Raw genomic sequence first — 17,716 nt, 5'->3', positions numbered from 1 at the left:
ATTTCTGAACAACTCTCTTTATTAATTTATTGATGGATCAGCTCATTGAGTTCTCAACTACAGACTCACTGCTCCATCTCCATCAGCTCTGCTGTAATGAACTGTATCAGGACCTGGAGAGTAAAATACACAAGAAAAGCTCAGTTCATGCAGCTGAAATTTTGGGGACGTGGATGATAAATTTCCACAAAGAGCCGGAAAGTGTTTGTACCTTTCTTTCTGGTGGTGTAATAGAACACAGCCATGATAATGTGCAGAAAGAACACAGTCACTACGGCGAAGGGGACGTAGGGAAGATGCTCTGGAGAGACATCAGTATCACTCAGAACATTACCTTAACACTGTATTCAGATTTAATTTCAATTTTTAAGACAATCCAGGAATCGTAGTGAAAAGTGAAAGCGGGTCAGAACACAAACTCAGATAATCCATCATCAACACAAACACAGACGAGGAGCAGAACACAGAACAAAACTTTTCACATCTGATTCTTACATTTTATTTCTGATTTTATGTTGCACTTTACATCTATTTCTTTATATTTCTTTACTTTAGCTACATACTGTAGTCAACTTCACACATGGTTTATACTGTATACAGAAGGTCATTTTACCTCTTACTGTGAGATGGACGTCTGAGATTCTGTTCCTGATCTCACACCTGTACCATCCTCCATCCTCTACAGTCAGGTGTGATATGAGCAGAGAGAGATTTCCTGGAAGATGATCATTAAAGAGCTGAACTCTGTCTGTGTAGAGATTTGTCTGGTCCTTTGGGAAGATTTCCTTGTGAGCAGAACCATTTAAAAACGTCCATGTGAAAGTGTGTGGTTTGGCTTGTAGTTCAGGGCAGGAGCAGGGCAGAAGGACAGACTGTCCCACGTATCGAGTCACAGTCACTGGCTGTCAATTCAGTGTGCAACCTGGAGAATGAACAAACATCAACATATTGCATTGCTGTTACAACATCAGATTAATCTGTCATGAGATTTTCACTGAAGTAGCATTGTGAATAAAAATGAGTCCTTTACCTTTAACAGTGAGTCTGAGGTCTCTGTATTGACTCCCTTGAACACTACAACTGTAAACTCCTCCATCCTCTTCAGTCAGGTGTGATATGAGCAGAGAGAGATTTCCTGAAGAGCGATCATTAACCAGCTGATATCTCTCTTTGTACTGCTCACTCTCAGGAGATATCTTTACCCATTTCTTTTCATTACCTCCGCCAAGGAGGTTATGTGTTCGGTAGCGTTGATTTGTTTGTTTGTTTGTTGGTTGGTTGGTTGGTTTGTCTGTTAGTAACATTACGGAAAAAGTAATGAACAGATTGCTCTGAAATTATTTCCAGAGGTGTGACTGGGCACAAGTAACAATCCATTAAATTTTGGCGGTGATCCGGATCACCATCTGGATCCCGGATTTTTTTAAAGGATTAATTTTTTCCCCATTGAAATGAATGGGCATGTGACGCAAAAAACAGATTTTTCCTTCTGTAGGCCAAACCGTAAGGTGTAAAGTCATGAAACTTGGTACACTGATAGAGGAGTGGACCCTGATTGATTTCATCAAGTTTCATGTTGGTATGTCTCACGGTCTAGCGCCACCAACTGATCACAGTCTTACATGCGTTCATGCATGTAACTTTTGATCCGTATGTCCAATTTTCATAAGTCTGGTGCTGTTGGAATCCTTGGAGCTAGACGATTCCAACGCACCCTATGACGTCATTCTCCGCCTCATTAGATTTTCCGGCATTTTGAATTTTGTCCAAAGTGAATGTAGAGTGACCCTGGCCGCATGTTTTGTCCGATCATCACGAAACTTGGCACACATGATCTCCAGTCCATGCTTAATGAATGCTATTCGTTTCGCTCTCATACGTCGAAGCGTTCCCCCGTGGCAGCCAATCAAATTCGATGGCGAAGCCACCAAACAGGAATTAAGCTCATATCATGGAAACGCTTTGACGTTTCAAGACCATATTTAGTGGCATCACTTTGGACACCAGCCAAACTACCTTCATCAAATATGGTGTCATTTGGCCTCTAGGGGGCGTCACAATTGGCAAAAATGTATTTTAGCTCATATCTCAGAAACGCTTTGACGTATCAAGACCATATTTGTTGCGATGACTTTCGATACCAGTTCATGTACCCTCATCAAATTTGGTGTCATTTGGCCACTAGGGGCACCACAATGAACAAAAACGTGTTTTGGGTCATATCTCTTTACAGATTTAGAATTGCATCTAAATTTTCATGTTAAGCCTCGGTCACAACCGGCCGTACGTGCTCCTATGGCCGGTCTATGTGCAAAAAACACAAAGAAATGCATGGAAGGCGCGCGTGTGACGTGCTGATTTTCGAGCCGTAGACTGGCCGCGGACCGGCCGCAGAGGTTCTTTGTTATGTCAAACAAACTCTACGGGCGCTTACGTTTTTTTCAGTTTGCAAGACAAACTTACGGCCTCGTGTGTCTTCCGTACGGCCGACGTGCGTCTTTCGTACGATTTGCTGGTGTCAGGTTTGGGCAAAATGTCAATTTTTTTCATACGTCGCACTTGCGGACTCCGTATGTGTGTCGTGCGCCCCACATACGTAATTAATGCGGCCATTGCACGTTCAGATATTTCGTATGTCATCCATGCGTGTCAAGTAAGTCGGCCGTGCATTGGCCGTACAGCGAGAGGGCGTCAATCGCACGAAAACTCGGGTATATATGTCAGCCTCTAGCTGTGTGGGGATCTTATTTTTATTTTTGCTGTGATGGTTTGCTGTGATTTATTTGGGTTGCTGTGATTTTGGTGTGTTCACATAATTGGTTGATTGCTGTGATTTCACTGTGTGCTGCTACAGTAATTGACTGCTACCTACACTGATCTTGTATTTGCGGCTCTCTAATTGCTTAGATGGATCAGCTGTTTGGACAATTATTACCTGACCTATTGAAGCACTTGAAAGACGAAGTGGTGGGGTATAAAAAGGGGACCTTTTCAGTATTAAGGAGGAGTTCAACAGGGCGTGAAATCGTTAAGAGGTGCCCGTGGACAGTGTGAGGCCAGTAACGGCCCCTGCCCCGCCGGGGACGCGGACTTCTCGGAGTCGGGTTGTTTGGGAATGCAGCCCAAAGAGGGGACGTGGATTTCTCGGAGTTGGGTTGTTTGGGAATGCAGCCCAAAGAGGGGATCAGACGCCGCAGCAGATGCGTAGTTACCAGTGGAAGATCAGCGGGCAGATTGAAGGAAGGAAGGAATGAACGGACGAATGAAGGAAGGAAGGAATGAACAAACGAACGAACGAACATACAAACAATTTTTCTCTGCCTGCGCTGTGCTGTTTCCCTGATTTGCTGCCTTCTTTTGAGGTGCGTCGGCTGCGGACTTAGGAAATCGTGACCTAGCCAACGGGAATCTGGAGTCAACTGTACTTAATTCAACACTCGCTAACGACAGGGTAAAGGGACGTAAGACTTCTCCTTCCCTGCTGTTTTTGCCTTGTTGTTGTGTACGTCGGCATTGTTTAATGCTTTCTCTTTTATTGCCCGAGGTGTGCGCTGACCCGGGCGAGCCATAGACGTTTTTGGGAATCCCCCGCTGCTACCTGAACGCTGGAGCTGTGACGTCACGTGCAGGGCTTCCCCACGCATTAGGCTTCCCCACGATTTCAGCACTTCTGGGACTGGGATTCCTCTTTGCACGGACTGCGCACTGCTGAGACGGGACAATTTTATTTTTCTTTTATTTTTTTCTTTCTTTGTAGCTTGGTGCTATTTTTAAAGGATAATTTAGTTATCTATTTACTAAATAAAGCATGCATATTTTTTTAAGCTTCTGTTTTTGTGATCCTTCTGTGTCCTGGGCATTTGCTGTTAATTAAAGGGTTAAAAAGTGCCTTACGGCCGACATATAACCCTCTCCAATCGCCGCAGTGCGACAAACGAACGCCGTTGGTACGCACAACGTATAGATCGTGCGCAGTTCTTGCAACCTTCATATGAAGCCTGCATGGAACGCACGGTCAGTATGATTACTCCTTCATGGTCACCACAACTATGTTCTCCACGAACAAAAAAAAAATCGCACCGATTTGGGAAATGCCAAAAATCGCACAGCCAAAAAATCGTACATCCGGTTGTGACCAAGGCTTTAGTGATGCTCTGGGATGTCCCTCAAAAGAACCTTGCCAGCCTGTCATCTCCGGATGAGAATCCACCTTGTGTCTTAGCCAAACTTCCGCGTGTTGACACAAAACTTGTCGTGTGGGCGTGCGGTCGCCTCTCTTGCCGGGTCGCCATGGCGGCGCACCTGAGCAAGCACACTTTCACATTTTCTCTGGAAATGCATTCTAGTTATTATTATTACCTCCGCCAAGAAGGTTGTGGGCGGCACGGTGGTGTAGTGGTTAGCGCTGTCGCCTCACAGCAAGAAGGTCCTGGGTTCGAGCCCCGGGGCCGGCGAGGGCCTTTCTGTGTGGAGTGTGCATGTTCTTCCCGTGTCCGCGTGGGTTTCCTCCGGGTGCTCCGGTTTCCCCCACAGTCCAAAGACATGCAGGTTAGGTTAACTGGTGACTCTAAATTGACCGTAGGTGTGAATGTGAGTGTGAATGGTTGTCTGTGTCTATGTGTCAGCCCTGTGATGACCTGGCGACTTGTCCAGGGTGTACCCTGCCTTTCGCCCGTAGTCAGCTGGGATAGGCTCCAGCTTGCCTGCGACCCTGTAGAAGGATAAAGCGGCTAGAGACAATGAATGAATAAATGAAGAAGGTTGTTTTCGGTAGCGTTGGTTTGTTTGTTTTTGTCTGTTAGCAACATTACAGAAAAAGTAATGAACGGATTGCTCTGAAAATTTTTCCAGAGGTGTGACTGGGCACAAGTAACAATCCATTACATTTTGGAGGGGATCTGGATCTCTGATTTTTTTAAAGGATTCTTGGCGGTGGTCTGCGCTCTCCGAGTGCTTTTCTAGTTTGTTGTGAGTTTCTCCCATGTGAATGCCTCAGGTGTGGTTTGGAGGTAAGTGCAGGAGCAGGGCAGCAGTACCGAGTCTCCTGTGTATGCAGTGATTCCTATCGTCTTTTTATTTCCTTCCAGCCTGCAGCCTGTAGCGATGGAATGCTCTGCGATGCAACTAACACTATTTCAGTGAATATTCGGCTACCAACTGCCCCTGTTCCCTTGGGACGACGCACCAGCACAAGTACAAGTTCTGAAGGATTGGTTCTCTCATAGCCAAGCCATATGGGAGGAGGTACACCAACACAAAGACCATTAACGCCAAATACAAGTAACATAATAGATAAACACAGAAGCAACAATCCAGATTTCTCTCCAGGTGACCGAGTATGGGTGTCCACAAGGAACCTTAGGGAACCCAATACCTGTCAGAAGTTACAGCCTCACTATCATAATAATAATAAGTTCAATTTATATAGTGCCTTTCTCAAAACCCAAGGTCACTTTACAGTGATAGGGAACAAACAAATAAATAAATAAAGTCCACCAAATAGAGGCAGGGATGTCATTCCAATGGTGTAGCAGCCACAGTCCCACCAAAAAGCACACAAAAACAAGTCCCACACTGCCAGCACAGCTGCCGTGACACCGCCGGCAACATCACTCGGAACACCATGCCATAGATACACAAAGTGAGCACAGAAGCACCGCCACGCAGAGCGCTGGTACCTCCCAAACCACCTGCATATCCGACACGACGCCACCGAGCAACGTCGCTCGGAACACCACACCAAGCACTAAAGCACAGAGCGCTGGACAACCCTGAGGTTAAAATGAGCAATGAGCTCACTGCAGTCCATAGCTAGGAGCACAGGCATAACCCACGGCGGACCAAGGCCTGGAGGGAACCGACACACAAAACGGGGTCCAGAGCTACACCCCAACCGACGGACAAAAACACTCAAACAAAAACAAACATCAAACTACACAAACACAAAAAAATAATCATAATGAATAAAATAAAAGAGAGAAAATAAAATAAAAAAGCCCATTTAAAGTACTTCAGCATATCAACAATGTCTTGCACAGAGTAGAAATTCCCCCTCACAGCCGGATATGCCCCACGTTTCATGTTTCTTGTCTGAAAACTGCAATTATTGGCCCTCTTGCTGAGAACGCTCCAGTCCAAGAGCACCCACCACTAAGCCTAGAAAGTGAGCCCATCTACCAGGTAAACAGAATACTTGATTCCAGATGCAGAAGTCGTCAAGTGGAATATCTGGTAGACTGGGAGGGCTACGGACCTGAGGAACGAAGCTGGGTGGGAGCCAAGGACATTCTGGACCCTCTGCTTAAGCCAGAGTTTCATACACAACACCCTGACAAACCTGTACCTAGAGGAAGAGGGCGCCCTAGGAAGAATTTAGCTCCCAGAGGGAGCTCCTCGAGGGGGGGTTCTGTAAGTAAAGACATTTGAGGACGATAACACTAGCCAAACTACAAACATGGCCACTCAGGACTGCAATTCCCAAAGAGCACAGCGCCCCCTGTCACCAGCTTATTGAAATCAGCTGTCGTTCATTCACAACTCATCAGCCACACTGCTTTAGCCTCTCTCACACATACCTTCAATGTAAAGTATTGTTGTGTTTACCAAGCCTTTCTATCTCTGCCTGACTCTAGTATTTCTGACCCTTGCTATCTCTTTATGTTACTTGTCTTTTATATATTGCCCTGTTTGCTGAGTGACCGGCCCTTGCCTGCCCTTTGACCATGCTTCTTGTTTTGCGATTTGGGTTTGTTTCAAGTTTGCTCCCCGCTCTCCCCTGCACATACATCCATAAGTGCCTGCAATGATCTAGATGATCACTGCAGGCACTTACTGATCACATCATAATGTTCTAGAGCACTGCCTCCCAAAGTGGGGTCAAACAGTTTGATGTATTTTGCAGTGATGGAAATCACAACCCACCATTAACCATCAAAATTTTTATATTGCTGACCGAGTTCTTGCAGTTATTTCCTCCTTTGACTGATTTTGTCAAATAAATAGGATGAATCCAAATCATAATCATGAAAGAGCAATTAACTTGGACCACGGATATTTTGTAAGTGGAAATGTTTATTAATATTTTATAATATTTCAACAATAATAAAGATTTTCTTGCTAGTTGCAGTGAACGATTCAACTCATGTCAATGGTCATTTTTCTGGCGAACTCTGTGTTATGGATAAAAATTCAGAATAAGAAGACAGTACACAGTGAGCTTTTCAGCTTTTATTATTTATTTATGAAATAGAATGAACACTACTTTATCCACAGCCGTAAGATTTTTCTCATTTTTACAGGTTTATACAGACCTAAAAAATGTTTTATATAATTTCAAATATATTGTAACAACTCTGATTCACAACACTGCCTTGCAATCGGATCTGCACAGTTTCATTTTTTGGTTTCTCTCTTTTTTTTTTTTTTTACAGCCCAGAAATCACCTCAGTCCCAGCTGAGAGAGAGTTTCTTCAGCTTTAAATGTTTTCCTCAAAGATAACCCATGATATATACACAGTTTCAGCAGAGAGCATGAAGTTGTATCTCTGGATCAAATCACTTTTTTAAAGATAGAAAGATGATGCAAAATGTAACTACGCCAAAAAAAAAAAGCTGAATATATAAAGACAATAAAGTCATTGTTCTTTAGAGATAGTAAATTTTGATTAGGATACAAAAAAGTTTTTTTTTTTTCAATGGTAGACACTTTGGAATAATGCAATGCAAAACCCTCACAAATATAGCACAAGTGTGTGTGTGTGCGTGCGCGTGTGTGTGAGTTAGTTAGTTAGTTTTGATGCTGGCATATACTGTCGTATCTCCTGATGCCTCTTGAGTGTGTGCTGCTCTCACAGGGCTGCTGTGGACTACAGTCGAGTACGTCACATCATCCTGCAGAAATACAACATTAACATTTTTACACAGACACGTGTCAGTCAACACACACAAGCTACACATATCTAGAATGATACACACCTTTTCTTCTGCTTTCTTGCGTTTAGTTTGTGGATTTATAGCTGTGTACAGAACATCCAAATCATTCTGTAGAAAAAGAAGTTACATGAGACTCTCTCTCTCTCTCACACACACACCCACACCTCAAATGTGATGATCCTGTTATTGGAACATGGATGTGTGTATTCACCTGCTTCTTCTGCTGTGTCCTCTGTCCTGTTTGTCCATCACCTATCTCGGTCTGTCCTCGTCTCTGTGCTACAGAATGAAACCAGACAGAGTGAGACTGCAGAAGTGTGTGTGTGTGTGTGTGTGTGTGTGTGTGTGTGTGTGTGTGTACCTCTTTGTTTCCAGTACATGACTCCTCCGAGTAGCAGCAGCAGCAGAACCCCAACAGCAGTACAGATGATGATGATGATGTTGCGAGGATTTGGGTTTGTGGGAGTCTCTGTGTGGAACAGAAGACAAGTGAAAAGGACACATGGAGGTTTGAGTTCTCCATTCTGATTGGTCAGATTAATCAACGGTGCTGAATCAGTTCTGAGCTCTGACAGTAGTGCAACTGAATATCACAGGTTTACAGTATATTAATGCGCTCGTTCTAATACGTTATTGTATCTATAGTCACGGCTCATTCCCAGGGTGTCGTCTGGTGGACAGTTCAGATAACCTAAGACTAATTTTAAGCTTTACTTGCTTCACTAACTCACCACCTGGATCATTTTTAGAGCTTATAAAAGTTCTGTATTTATAAAGAGTAGTTTTAAGAGATAAAGGGCAGCCCTGGTGGAGTCCCACATGCACTGGGAACGAGTCCAACTTACTGCTGGCCATGCGAACCAAACTCCTGCTCCAGTCATACAGGGTCCGAATGGTCTGCAGCAGTGGGCCCCGAACCCCATACTCCCAAAGCACCCTCCACAGGGCACCACAAGGTCTCTACTCATATCATTGATAAGCTGTAAATGGTTTGTTTATTCACTTTATTTCATCAAACCATAGGGAGACGAGGTAGTAAACTCATGTAACAAGGACTCAGGAGTAGATGACTTGCAACCACGTGATCAAAACGTGCTCGGTCATGAGCATCAGCCCTGATGGTGGATATACAAAGCAACTAGGATGGCAGCCACTGAAAGCGTGTTTGTAAACAATGCTGAATTTTCTCAGTATCACCATGATTTGAACGAACAAGCGAAAATTTGATACACAGAGAAGATAGATATGTATGGTTTTAACCCATATTATTTAAAAAAGTCAGACTTTTCTGAAGATAAGACGCTTCTACCAACCATCAAGTATGAATACAGGTCATTTCGTCCAAAGCCTTTTTCATACACCCTCTCAACTATTTTATATTTCAGGTATTTGTTTATTCAAAAAAAAGGAGGAATTCTCAATGGAATTTGACCAAAGCAAAACACATTTTTGTAAAGCAAATGAGTGCCATTGTATGTGCGCTTCGACACTAAAGAGCATACTAAGGGGGGTAACCATGTCGGCGCGCGCCACTTGCTGACTCTGGGATGAGTTAACTCCCTTGTCATTGCAGGCTACTCACTTGCATGTCTTTGTTTCCAGCTGGATCATATTAAATCTTCAGGCGCAGAGCAGTGCTCTTGCAGGGGATTTGTTCGTGAACACTGGGCCAAGGCGTGGGCCTACCAGCCCAAGACCATACTCTTTTGAAGGGGGAGGCTTAGAGGGAAGTGCCTGTAAAATTTGGCTTCGCTATGAGCTCCACTGGCTGAATTATTAATTTTTAAAGCCGGCTGGATCATGTTAAATCTTTCGGCAGCGCTCTCATGGGCCTTTTATTTGTAAACCCCAGAATATCTGAAATATTCTGTAAAATAATTGATAGTGCGTATGAAAAATGCTTTCGACTGGATGTCTTAACGATTGGACGAAAAAGAAACCTTTATTTGTCACATGCACACTTCAAGCACAGTGAAATTCATCCTCTGCATTTAACCCATCTGAAGCAGTGAACACACGCACCCAGAGCAGTGGGCAGCCACACCAGAGCACCCGGGGAGCAGTCATGGGTTAGGTACCTTCCTTAAGGGCACTTCAGCCCAAGGCTGCCTCACATCAACCTAACTGTATGTCTTTGGACTGTGGGGGAAACCAGAGCACCTGGAGGAAACCTACACAGACACGGGGAGAACATGCAAACTTCACACAGAAAGGCCCTCGCCGGCCGCTGGGTTCGAACCCGGAACCTTCTTGCTCTGAGGTGACCGTGCTGACCACTACACGACCGTGCCACCGATGAAGTGTCCTGTCCTGATCCCCTCGTCTCCTCTCTGTACTAAGCCTAAGCGTTTCCTCGCCCTCTTTCCGAATCATGGACGGAATTCTAAAAAATTGGAACATGCCACAGTCACGAGTACTGTTGTGACTAGAGTTGAGCCGGATACTCGGCTGAAACGAGTATCCGGTACAGATAAAGCACTTTTGCCAAGTACGAGTATTATACGAGTAATACGAGTCAATATCTGTGCTCGGCCTGAATGAAAATCCTCACAGAGCATCACAGCGCCCCTCCCCTACACACACTGCTCTGCTCACTCACACACACACACACACACACCTGGTGTGGAAATAAAAAAGAACCAAAATAAAAAAATCACACTGATCATAAAAAAAATTTAAAAAAGAAAGTTGAGTATGAAAACTCTTGTTCATTACATTTCATTTCATAATTGCAACCGCACGTGTTGTATTCATTGTTGCAAAACTTGTTCTGTAAATAGTTCGTTTGCTATCATGATCAAAACCATTGATCTGAAGCTCAATGCTGATGCTGTCCTGTAAATAGTTTTCGAATCAGCAATAAATATAACAATTTCTGATCAACCCATATCAATTGCATGCTTAAAATAACATACTGGTTAAAGCTCCGCCCGTTTCAAGACAACCAGACCCACTTCCGGGTTAAATCCCTCCACTTCCGGGTTAGGCCCACTCCGAGTAAAGATACAGATAATTCATATGGTTAACAGATATAGATAATGCTGTACTCGCTCATCCCTAGTTGTGACCACAACCGTAAAATACAGCACAAAGATATGGCATAGCTAAAAGAACGCTTAAAGGAGTGGAAAAACAGAGAGAGTTGTGCACGCGTGATTGTTTTTTATAGAATGTCGCTTGACCCTGCATTTGTATATCCACCAACATGACTGACATCCGGGTTTCTATTTTGCTTTGACGTCACTTGCAAGTCAAGGATATATACCGAGCAAAAAAGAATGTGAAAGTGATGAAAGAGAGCAAAACAAAGTGATGATGAATTCTTCCTCCAGTTCCATCAGGTAACAGGTGATATAAGGACAGGATTGTGTCTGAGGGTGTCTGTGCAGAGGAAGATGGACTCCATTGATGAAACTGATCAATGGGAGTAAAGCTGTTTACAATCATCTGTGTGACACAAATTTATTTATTCTGGCAAATGTGGTGGAAAGTGAAGCTAAAATACAGAAATGTGTATCTCTTTAAAATTTTATTTAATTTTAAAAATAGAAAAGGAAAGCGCACCAGCGTTACTCAGAATACATCAGTTCTGATAGCGTTTACAGTACAGGTCCAAGAACATTACAATATCATGTGAGGAAAAAAATACAATGTGCCTTGTTTTTAATGATGTAAATATTGTGAAAGTGAAGCAGGCTTCAAAAGCATGTGAGTGTCTGATATAAAACTGTAAATGATACACGTTTAAATCTAAACACACATTCTGTGATTTAGTTAAAATATTATTCAGCATCAAATGGAAAGCTGAAAGTCTAAAAGGGCTGAAAAGAACAAATTGTGAATGAAAATGAAGCGACAGTATTTAGAGAAGTGTTTTTCAGCAAGACTATTTCTGAACAACTCTCTTTATTAATTTATTGATGGATCAGCTCATTAAGTTCTCAACTACAGACTCACTGCTCCATCTCCATCAGCTCTGCTGGAATGAACTGTATCAGGACCTGGAGAGTAAAATACACAAGAAAAGCTCAGTTCATGCAGCTGAAATTTTGGGGACGTGGATGATAAATTTCCACAAAGAGCCGGAAAGTGTTTGTACCTTTCTTTCTGGTGGTGTAATAGACCACAGCCACGATAATGTGCAGAAAGAACACAGTCACTACGGCGAAGGGGACGTAGGGAAGATGCTCTGGAGAGACATCAATATCACTCAGAACTTTACCTTAACACTGTATTCAGATTTAATATCAACATACTGTTGCAAGATTTTTTTTTTAATTTGGGGTTATATAATTCACACAGAAGATTATCGGTAAGTGCTTCTGAAGTGAACAGAAGGTAATGTAGTGTATTGATCAGCACCTGTTTCAGCGGGTGCAGGGGTTTTGTCTTTAATCACTGGGGTTGATTTTGAGGCTGTTGTTGTGACATGGACAGGAAGTGAAAGACCAGATAAAGTTAGTGTGAGATTGTTGCTGTGAGCTGATGTACTAACAGACGAATAAACCCTTTTCATTCCAGTGTGTATCAGTGGTGTGTGGTACCTGGTTTGGAATGAGATGAAGTTGTTGTGGTCACTGGTGCAGATGTTGAAGGTTTTGTCGGTGCGTCTGCAAGGAGAGAAAAGTTAGAAATAAAGAGAGTGTGAGATGCAGTAAGTGAAGGCAGAACACAAGTGTGTAAACTCGGCGTGTTCTTTATTAACAACAATCCAGGAATCACAGTGAGGCGTGAAAGCGGGTCAGAACACGAACTCAGATAATCCATCATCATAAACACAAACACAGACAAGGGGCAGAACACAGAACAGAAACTTTTCACATCTGATTCTTACATTTTATTGCTGATTTTATGTTGCACTTTACATCTATTTCTTTATATTTCTTTACTTTAGCTACATACTGTAGTCAACTTCACACATGGTTTATATACAGAAGGTCATTTTACCTCTTACTGTGAGACGGACGTCTGAGATTCTGTTCCTGATCTCACACCTGTACCGTCCTCCATCCTCTACAGTCAGGTGTGATACGAGTAGAGAGAGATTTCCTGGAAGATGATCATTAAAGAGCTGAACTCTGTCTGTGTAGAGATTTGTCTGGTCCTCTGGGAAGATTTCTTTGTGAGGAGAACCATTTAAAAACGTCCATGTGAAATTGTGTGGTTTGGCTTGTAGTTCAGAGCAGGAGCAGGGCAGAAGGACAGACTGTCCCACGTATCCAGTCACATACACTGTCTGTAGATTCAGTGTGCAACCTGGAGAATGAACAAACATCAACATATTGCATCGCTGTTACAACATCAGATTAATCTGTCATGAGATTATCACTGAAGTAGCATTGTGAATAAAAATGAGTCGTTTACCTTTAACAGTGAGTCTGATGTCTCTGTATTCATTCTGTGTAGGATAACACCTGTAATATCCTCCATCCTCTTCAGTCAGGTGTGATATGAGCAGAGAGAGATTTCCTGAAGAGCGATCATTAACCAGCTGAAATCTCTCTTTGTCCTGCTCACTCTCAGGAGATATCTTTACCCAATTATTTTCATGTGTTATGTGTTTCTCCCATGTGAATGTCTCAGGTGTGGTTTGGAGGTCAGTGCAGGAGCAGGGCAGCAGTACTGAGTCTCCTGTGTATGCAGTGATTTCTATTAAGCCTTCATTTCCTTCCAGCCTGCAGCCTGTAGGAACACAGCAGTTAATGATGTGTTAATGAGCAGTTCACCATCTGCAGCAACTCTACACAACTACAGACAACCTGGAACTCTACAACTCACTAACATCTACCACTCACTGAAGTCCATGAGTCAGCTTATTAACATCCACTCATCACAAAATCAGAGGTGGACAGTAACTAAGTAAATTTACTTGAGTACTGTACTTAAGTACACTTTTTACCTATCTGTACTTTACTTGAGTATTAATTTTTTTGGCAACTTATGACTTTAACTTCACTTCATTTGAACGAGAAATATTGTACTTTTTACTCCACTACATTTCTATCAAGCTCCTTTTTACTCGTTACTATGAAGCAGCTTTGAAAGTGGATGTTTTTTTCTTTTCTTTTCTAAAACGTGATTGGTTTTTTCGTAGGTGACACTGAGACAGTCTATCAGTAATCACTTGGGTCACGTCTCATCCACAGACTGGATAAAATCAAGAGTAATGATTTCTCCGCAGCATTATTTAACATGATCAGTTGATGGCAGAATGGAAGGAGGCGGTACTTCTGGGGAATGCATGCACTCATGGCTATAGCTAGAGCCCATTTTTCAGTTTTCTGAAAAGAATAAAGAGTTTTGTTTTAAATGTTTGCTTTGTTTGCCTAAAACGGAGCACATCCAGCCTACAAAATTTTGCTGTCCGACCTGCAGAAGCATATTGAGGTATGTAAATGTTTTATTCCAAGAGAAAGCTTGCAGTGAAGTTGTCTGTGCTTTTAGACCTAGCAATAATGTTGCAATAGCTGTGCAGTCTGGTTAGTCAAATGACTTTCTATGGATTTGCCCACCAAGTTGCCATCGCCTTTTCCATGGCTAACGATAACACATAGCTAGTTAACTTGAACACTGTTAGTTAGCATGTAAAAACAGAGTTACACTAACATGAGTAACATTAACTTATCTGAAGTCCTTTCAGAAATGTTTTCGCATAATCTTGCCAAATAAACAAAATATAGAAATCTTTTTTAGTAGCGTTATCTACCCAATATGATTTTGAGTTTGAAAAGAGTTTGCGAGCATGTCAGGTGGCGATCCACTGACCACAATCATTCCACAGACAGATTCATATGTGCATGAATACATGCACTTGTGTGTGTGCTCACACACCACCTGTGAGGTAATTGTACTAATCAGTCACAACAAATTGTTGACATTTTTTGTTTTGATGTTGTCTGTAAACCCGCTGAAAACGAGTAAACTACAATCATGGACAACCCCGACTACAACTCCCAGTTCACACAGTGCCCTCTATCTCCCGCCTACTGAATCACAACTGACTCATATTTCCGCAATCACCTGTCCATCTATATAAACCCCAGTCACACTCTCGCCCATTGCGAAGTATTGTCCTGAGTCTCCAGTTCATACCAAGCCTTGTATCTTTCTGACTGCTTTACTGACTTTTGACCCTTGCTTGTTCTTCCTCATTTTCTCGATCTTTGTCTTGTCCTTGTAACACTGTTTGTCGATCGCCCGACCCACACTAGCCAGTAAATCCAATAGGTTGCTTCAGACGCATTAGGTTTTGTAAGCGTTGTGGCAATAATACAAAAATGCATTGACAGAAAATGTACTTTTAATACTTAAGTATTTTTAAAAGCAAGTACTTCAGTACTTTAACTTTAAGTAAAACTTTGACTGGACAACTTTTACTTGTATTGGAGAAACATTTGACCAGTGGGATCTGTACTTTGACTTCAGTAATGGAGTTGGGGACTTTGTCCACCTCTGCACAAAATTCAATAACTCTCTAATATCCACAGCTGGACAGTCAAACTGTAAGAGTTTTGCAGTTGTATGTTATTTTTAAGGATATTTAAGTCGGTGCAACCGTCTAGACACTAGATTGTTAAAATTGAGACACACACACACACACACACACACACACTGAGGTTTGCTAAACCCCATAAAGATTGGACCACAGAGGACCGGAGGAAGTTCCTCTTGTCTGAGGAGTTCAGCTTTCAGCTTTTCCCATCACCTGGTTGTTTAATGGTTAAACAGAGGCCTAGAGAGGCCTACAAGCCACAGTGTCTCGCACCCAGTGTGAAATTTGGTGGAGGATCGGTGATGATTTGGGGTGTTTCAGCATGGCTGGAATGGGGCAGATTTTTGTTTGTGAAGGAAACATGAGCCATCAAGCCATATAAACAAACACACAAAAAGATCTAAAACCTGCAACACACCAACTCTGTTGTATTTTGTGTTACACTGAGGCACTGAAACTCTGAATGTATTTTAATCTGAACAGCTAAACTTCCTTCCGTATTAATGACACGCCACCAAAGAGGCCAACTGCTGGTGGAGGAAGCGGCGCTGTGATCACACCACACGGGTAAGCAGTTTACTGACATCAACCACCCATTCTGTGAACAATGGACACACCCCAGTGTTTCAAGCCTCTTTGGCCACATAGATGACGCTGTAAGAACGTCGATGAGTAACAGCCAATGAGAGAGCAAGAGGAAACTGTAGGGGGACGAGGCAGAAACCACCAGAACCTCAATCATGATGGCGGAGACTCAGCGTTCTACATGAGCCCAGGAAATAGACGGGGATTAATAAAACTCTGGCAGAAAATTCTTCTTTAATAAGTGTTAAGCAGCTTTTATAAAAGTCACATGATGATCATTTTCTCACGTTTATATTTGGTTTGACGGCCAAAAAAAAAAAAAACTCCATAACTCACCCCAATAATTTCAGTTGTTCATTGTGCACTTTACATTTCCACATCACGAGTAAGATTACTGCATGACTTTATGCTTTAAAGGCTTAAAATCGTAAAATCTTACATGTAGTATTTCCTAATATATATTCAATGAGAGAGAGAAGAGGAGACTCACCTTCAGTGATATGAAGGTGTATCACGAGGAGAAGAAAACACACCTGCATTCTTCCTGAGGACCCAAACACACACATTTATCCAAAGAGAGAATTGGAGTGAAACACACACTGACCTACTCGTACACTGTCTCATCAGAATGAACATACAGTAAAAGCCACATGCAGACCTTCACAGTTAAGACAGGAAGTACAAACTGAGCAGTTTGCCACTGACCACATAGAGGTGAGAAAATCTCCCATATCTGTTGCACAGCAGAACTGAGTCTATGTTCTGAATAAATCATCCAACACCAATAAAATATTAACTATTCTTCATTTTCATGCCTTCAACTAAACAAAAGCATTTTTTTGCATTTTTCATTTCTTCTTGGAAAACATGCATTTTATTGTGTCTTACATTTTGCATGAGCTTGTACATGACGTAATGACAGTCATCTGCAGTCTCCTGCATTACTGATCTAACCGCCATCTACTGGCCTTTCAGGGTTACTGCACCACAATAAAGCTATACATACAGTGGCATGCAAAAGTTTGTGCACCCTTACTGAAAATGTCTGTTCCTATGAAAAGTTAAGTGAGCAGAAGATGAACTGATCACCAAAAGGCATAAAGGTAAAGATGACACATTTCTTTTCAGCGTTTTCTGCAAGATGTATTATTTTTGTTTTGTACAACTGGAGAGTGAAAAAAGAAAAGGAACACCATGCAAAAGTTTGGGCACCCCAACACATTTGAGTTCTCAGGTAACTTTTACTAAAGTTCCAGACTTTAATTAGCTTATTGAGCTGTGGCTTGTTCAAATTCTTCGTTAGGAAAGGTCAGATGATACAGATTTCAAAGCTATATAAATTCTCTGACTCCTCAAACTTGTGCCTAAAATCAACAGCCATGGGCTCCTCTAAGCAACTCCGTCACATTCTGAATAATAAAATAATTGACGCTCACAAAGCAGGAGAAGGCTACAAGAACGTAGCAAAGTGTTTTCAGGTAGCTGTTTCCTCAGATTGTAATGTTATTAAGAAATGGCAGTTAATAGAAACAGTGGAGATCAAGGTGAGGTCTGGGAGATGAAGAAAACTTTCTGAAAGAACTGCTCACTGGACTGTTAGAAAGGCAAATAAAAACCCCCGTTTGACTGCAAAAGACCTTCAGAAAGATTTAGCAGACCCTGGAGTGGTGGTGCACTGTTCTACTATGCAGCAACACCTGAACAAAT

At 42.4% G+C, this 17,716-nt stretch overlaps 1 protein-coding gene across 1 annotated transcript; it reads right to left on the bottom strand.

The window, feature by feature from the left end:
* Positions 1–905: 905 nt before the first annotated feature.
* On the bottom strand, positions 906–16,548 carry LOC132868992 (uncharacterized). Its single transcript, XM_060902376.1, has 9 exons — positions 16,500–16,548; positions 13,297–13,614; positions 12,880–13,188; positions 12,477–12,542; positions 12,032–12,121; positions 8,294–8,401; positions 4,992–5,095; positions 1,031–1,175; positions 906–922 (listed from the first exon to the last, which is right to left on the bottom strand). The coding sequence occupies exons 1-9, from the start codon at positions 16,546–16,548 to the stop codon at positions 906–908; spliced, it is 1,206 nt and encodes a 401-aa protein (XP_060758359.1).
* Between the last annotated feature and the right edge of the window lie 1,168 nt (positions 16,549–17,716).

This window comes from Neoarius graeffei, chromosome 2 (genome assembly GCF_027579695.1).
Source record: "Neoarius graeffei isolate fNeoGra1 chromosome 2, fNeoGra1.pri, whole genome shotgun sequence".
Taxonomy (NCBI): Eukaryota; Metazoa; Chordata; class Actinopteri; order Siluriformes; family Ariidae; genus Neoarius; species Neoarius graeffei.
This window is presented reverse-complemented; position numbering and strand designations above follow the sequence as displayed.

Excerpts from the sequence above, each read along its gene's own strand:
- LOC132868992 (XM_060902376.1), bottom strand. The coding sequence starts at position 16,548 with ATGCAGGTGTGTTTTCTTCTCCTCGTGATACACCTTCATATCACTGAA. Across the intron at positions 13,615-16,499 it reads ACACCTTCATATCACTGAAG|GCTGCAGGCTGGAAGGAAAT; the intron begins GTGAGTCTCCTC and ends GTGTTCCTACAG. Across the intron at positions 12,543-12,879 it reads CGTCCGTCTCACAGTAAGAG|ACGCACCGACAAAACCTTCA; the intron begins GTAAAATGACCT and ends CTCTCCTTGCAG.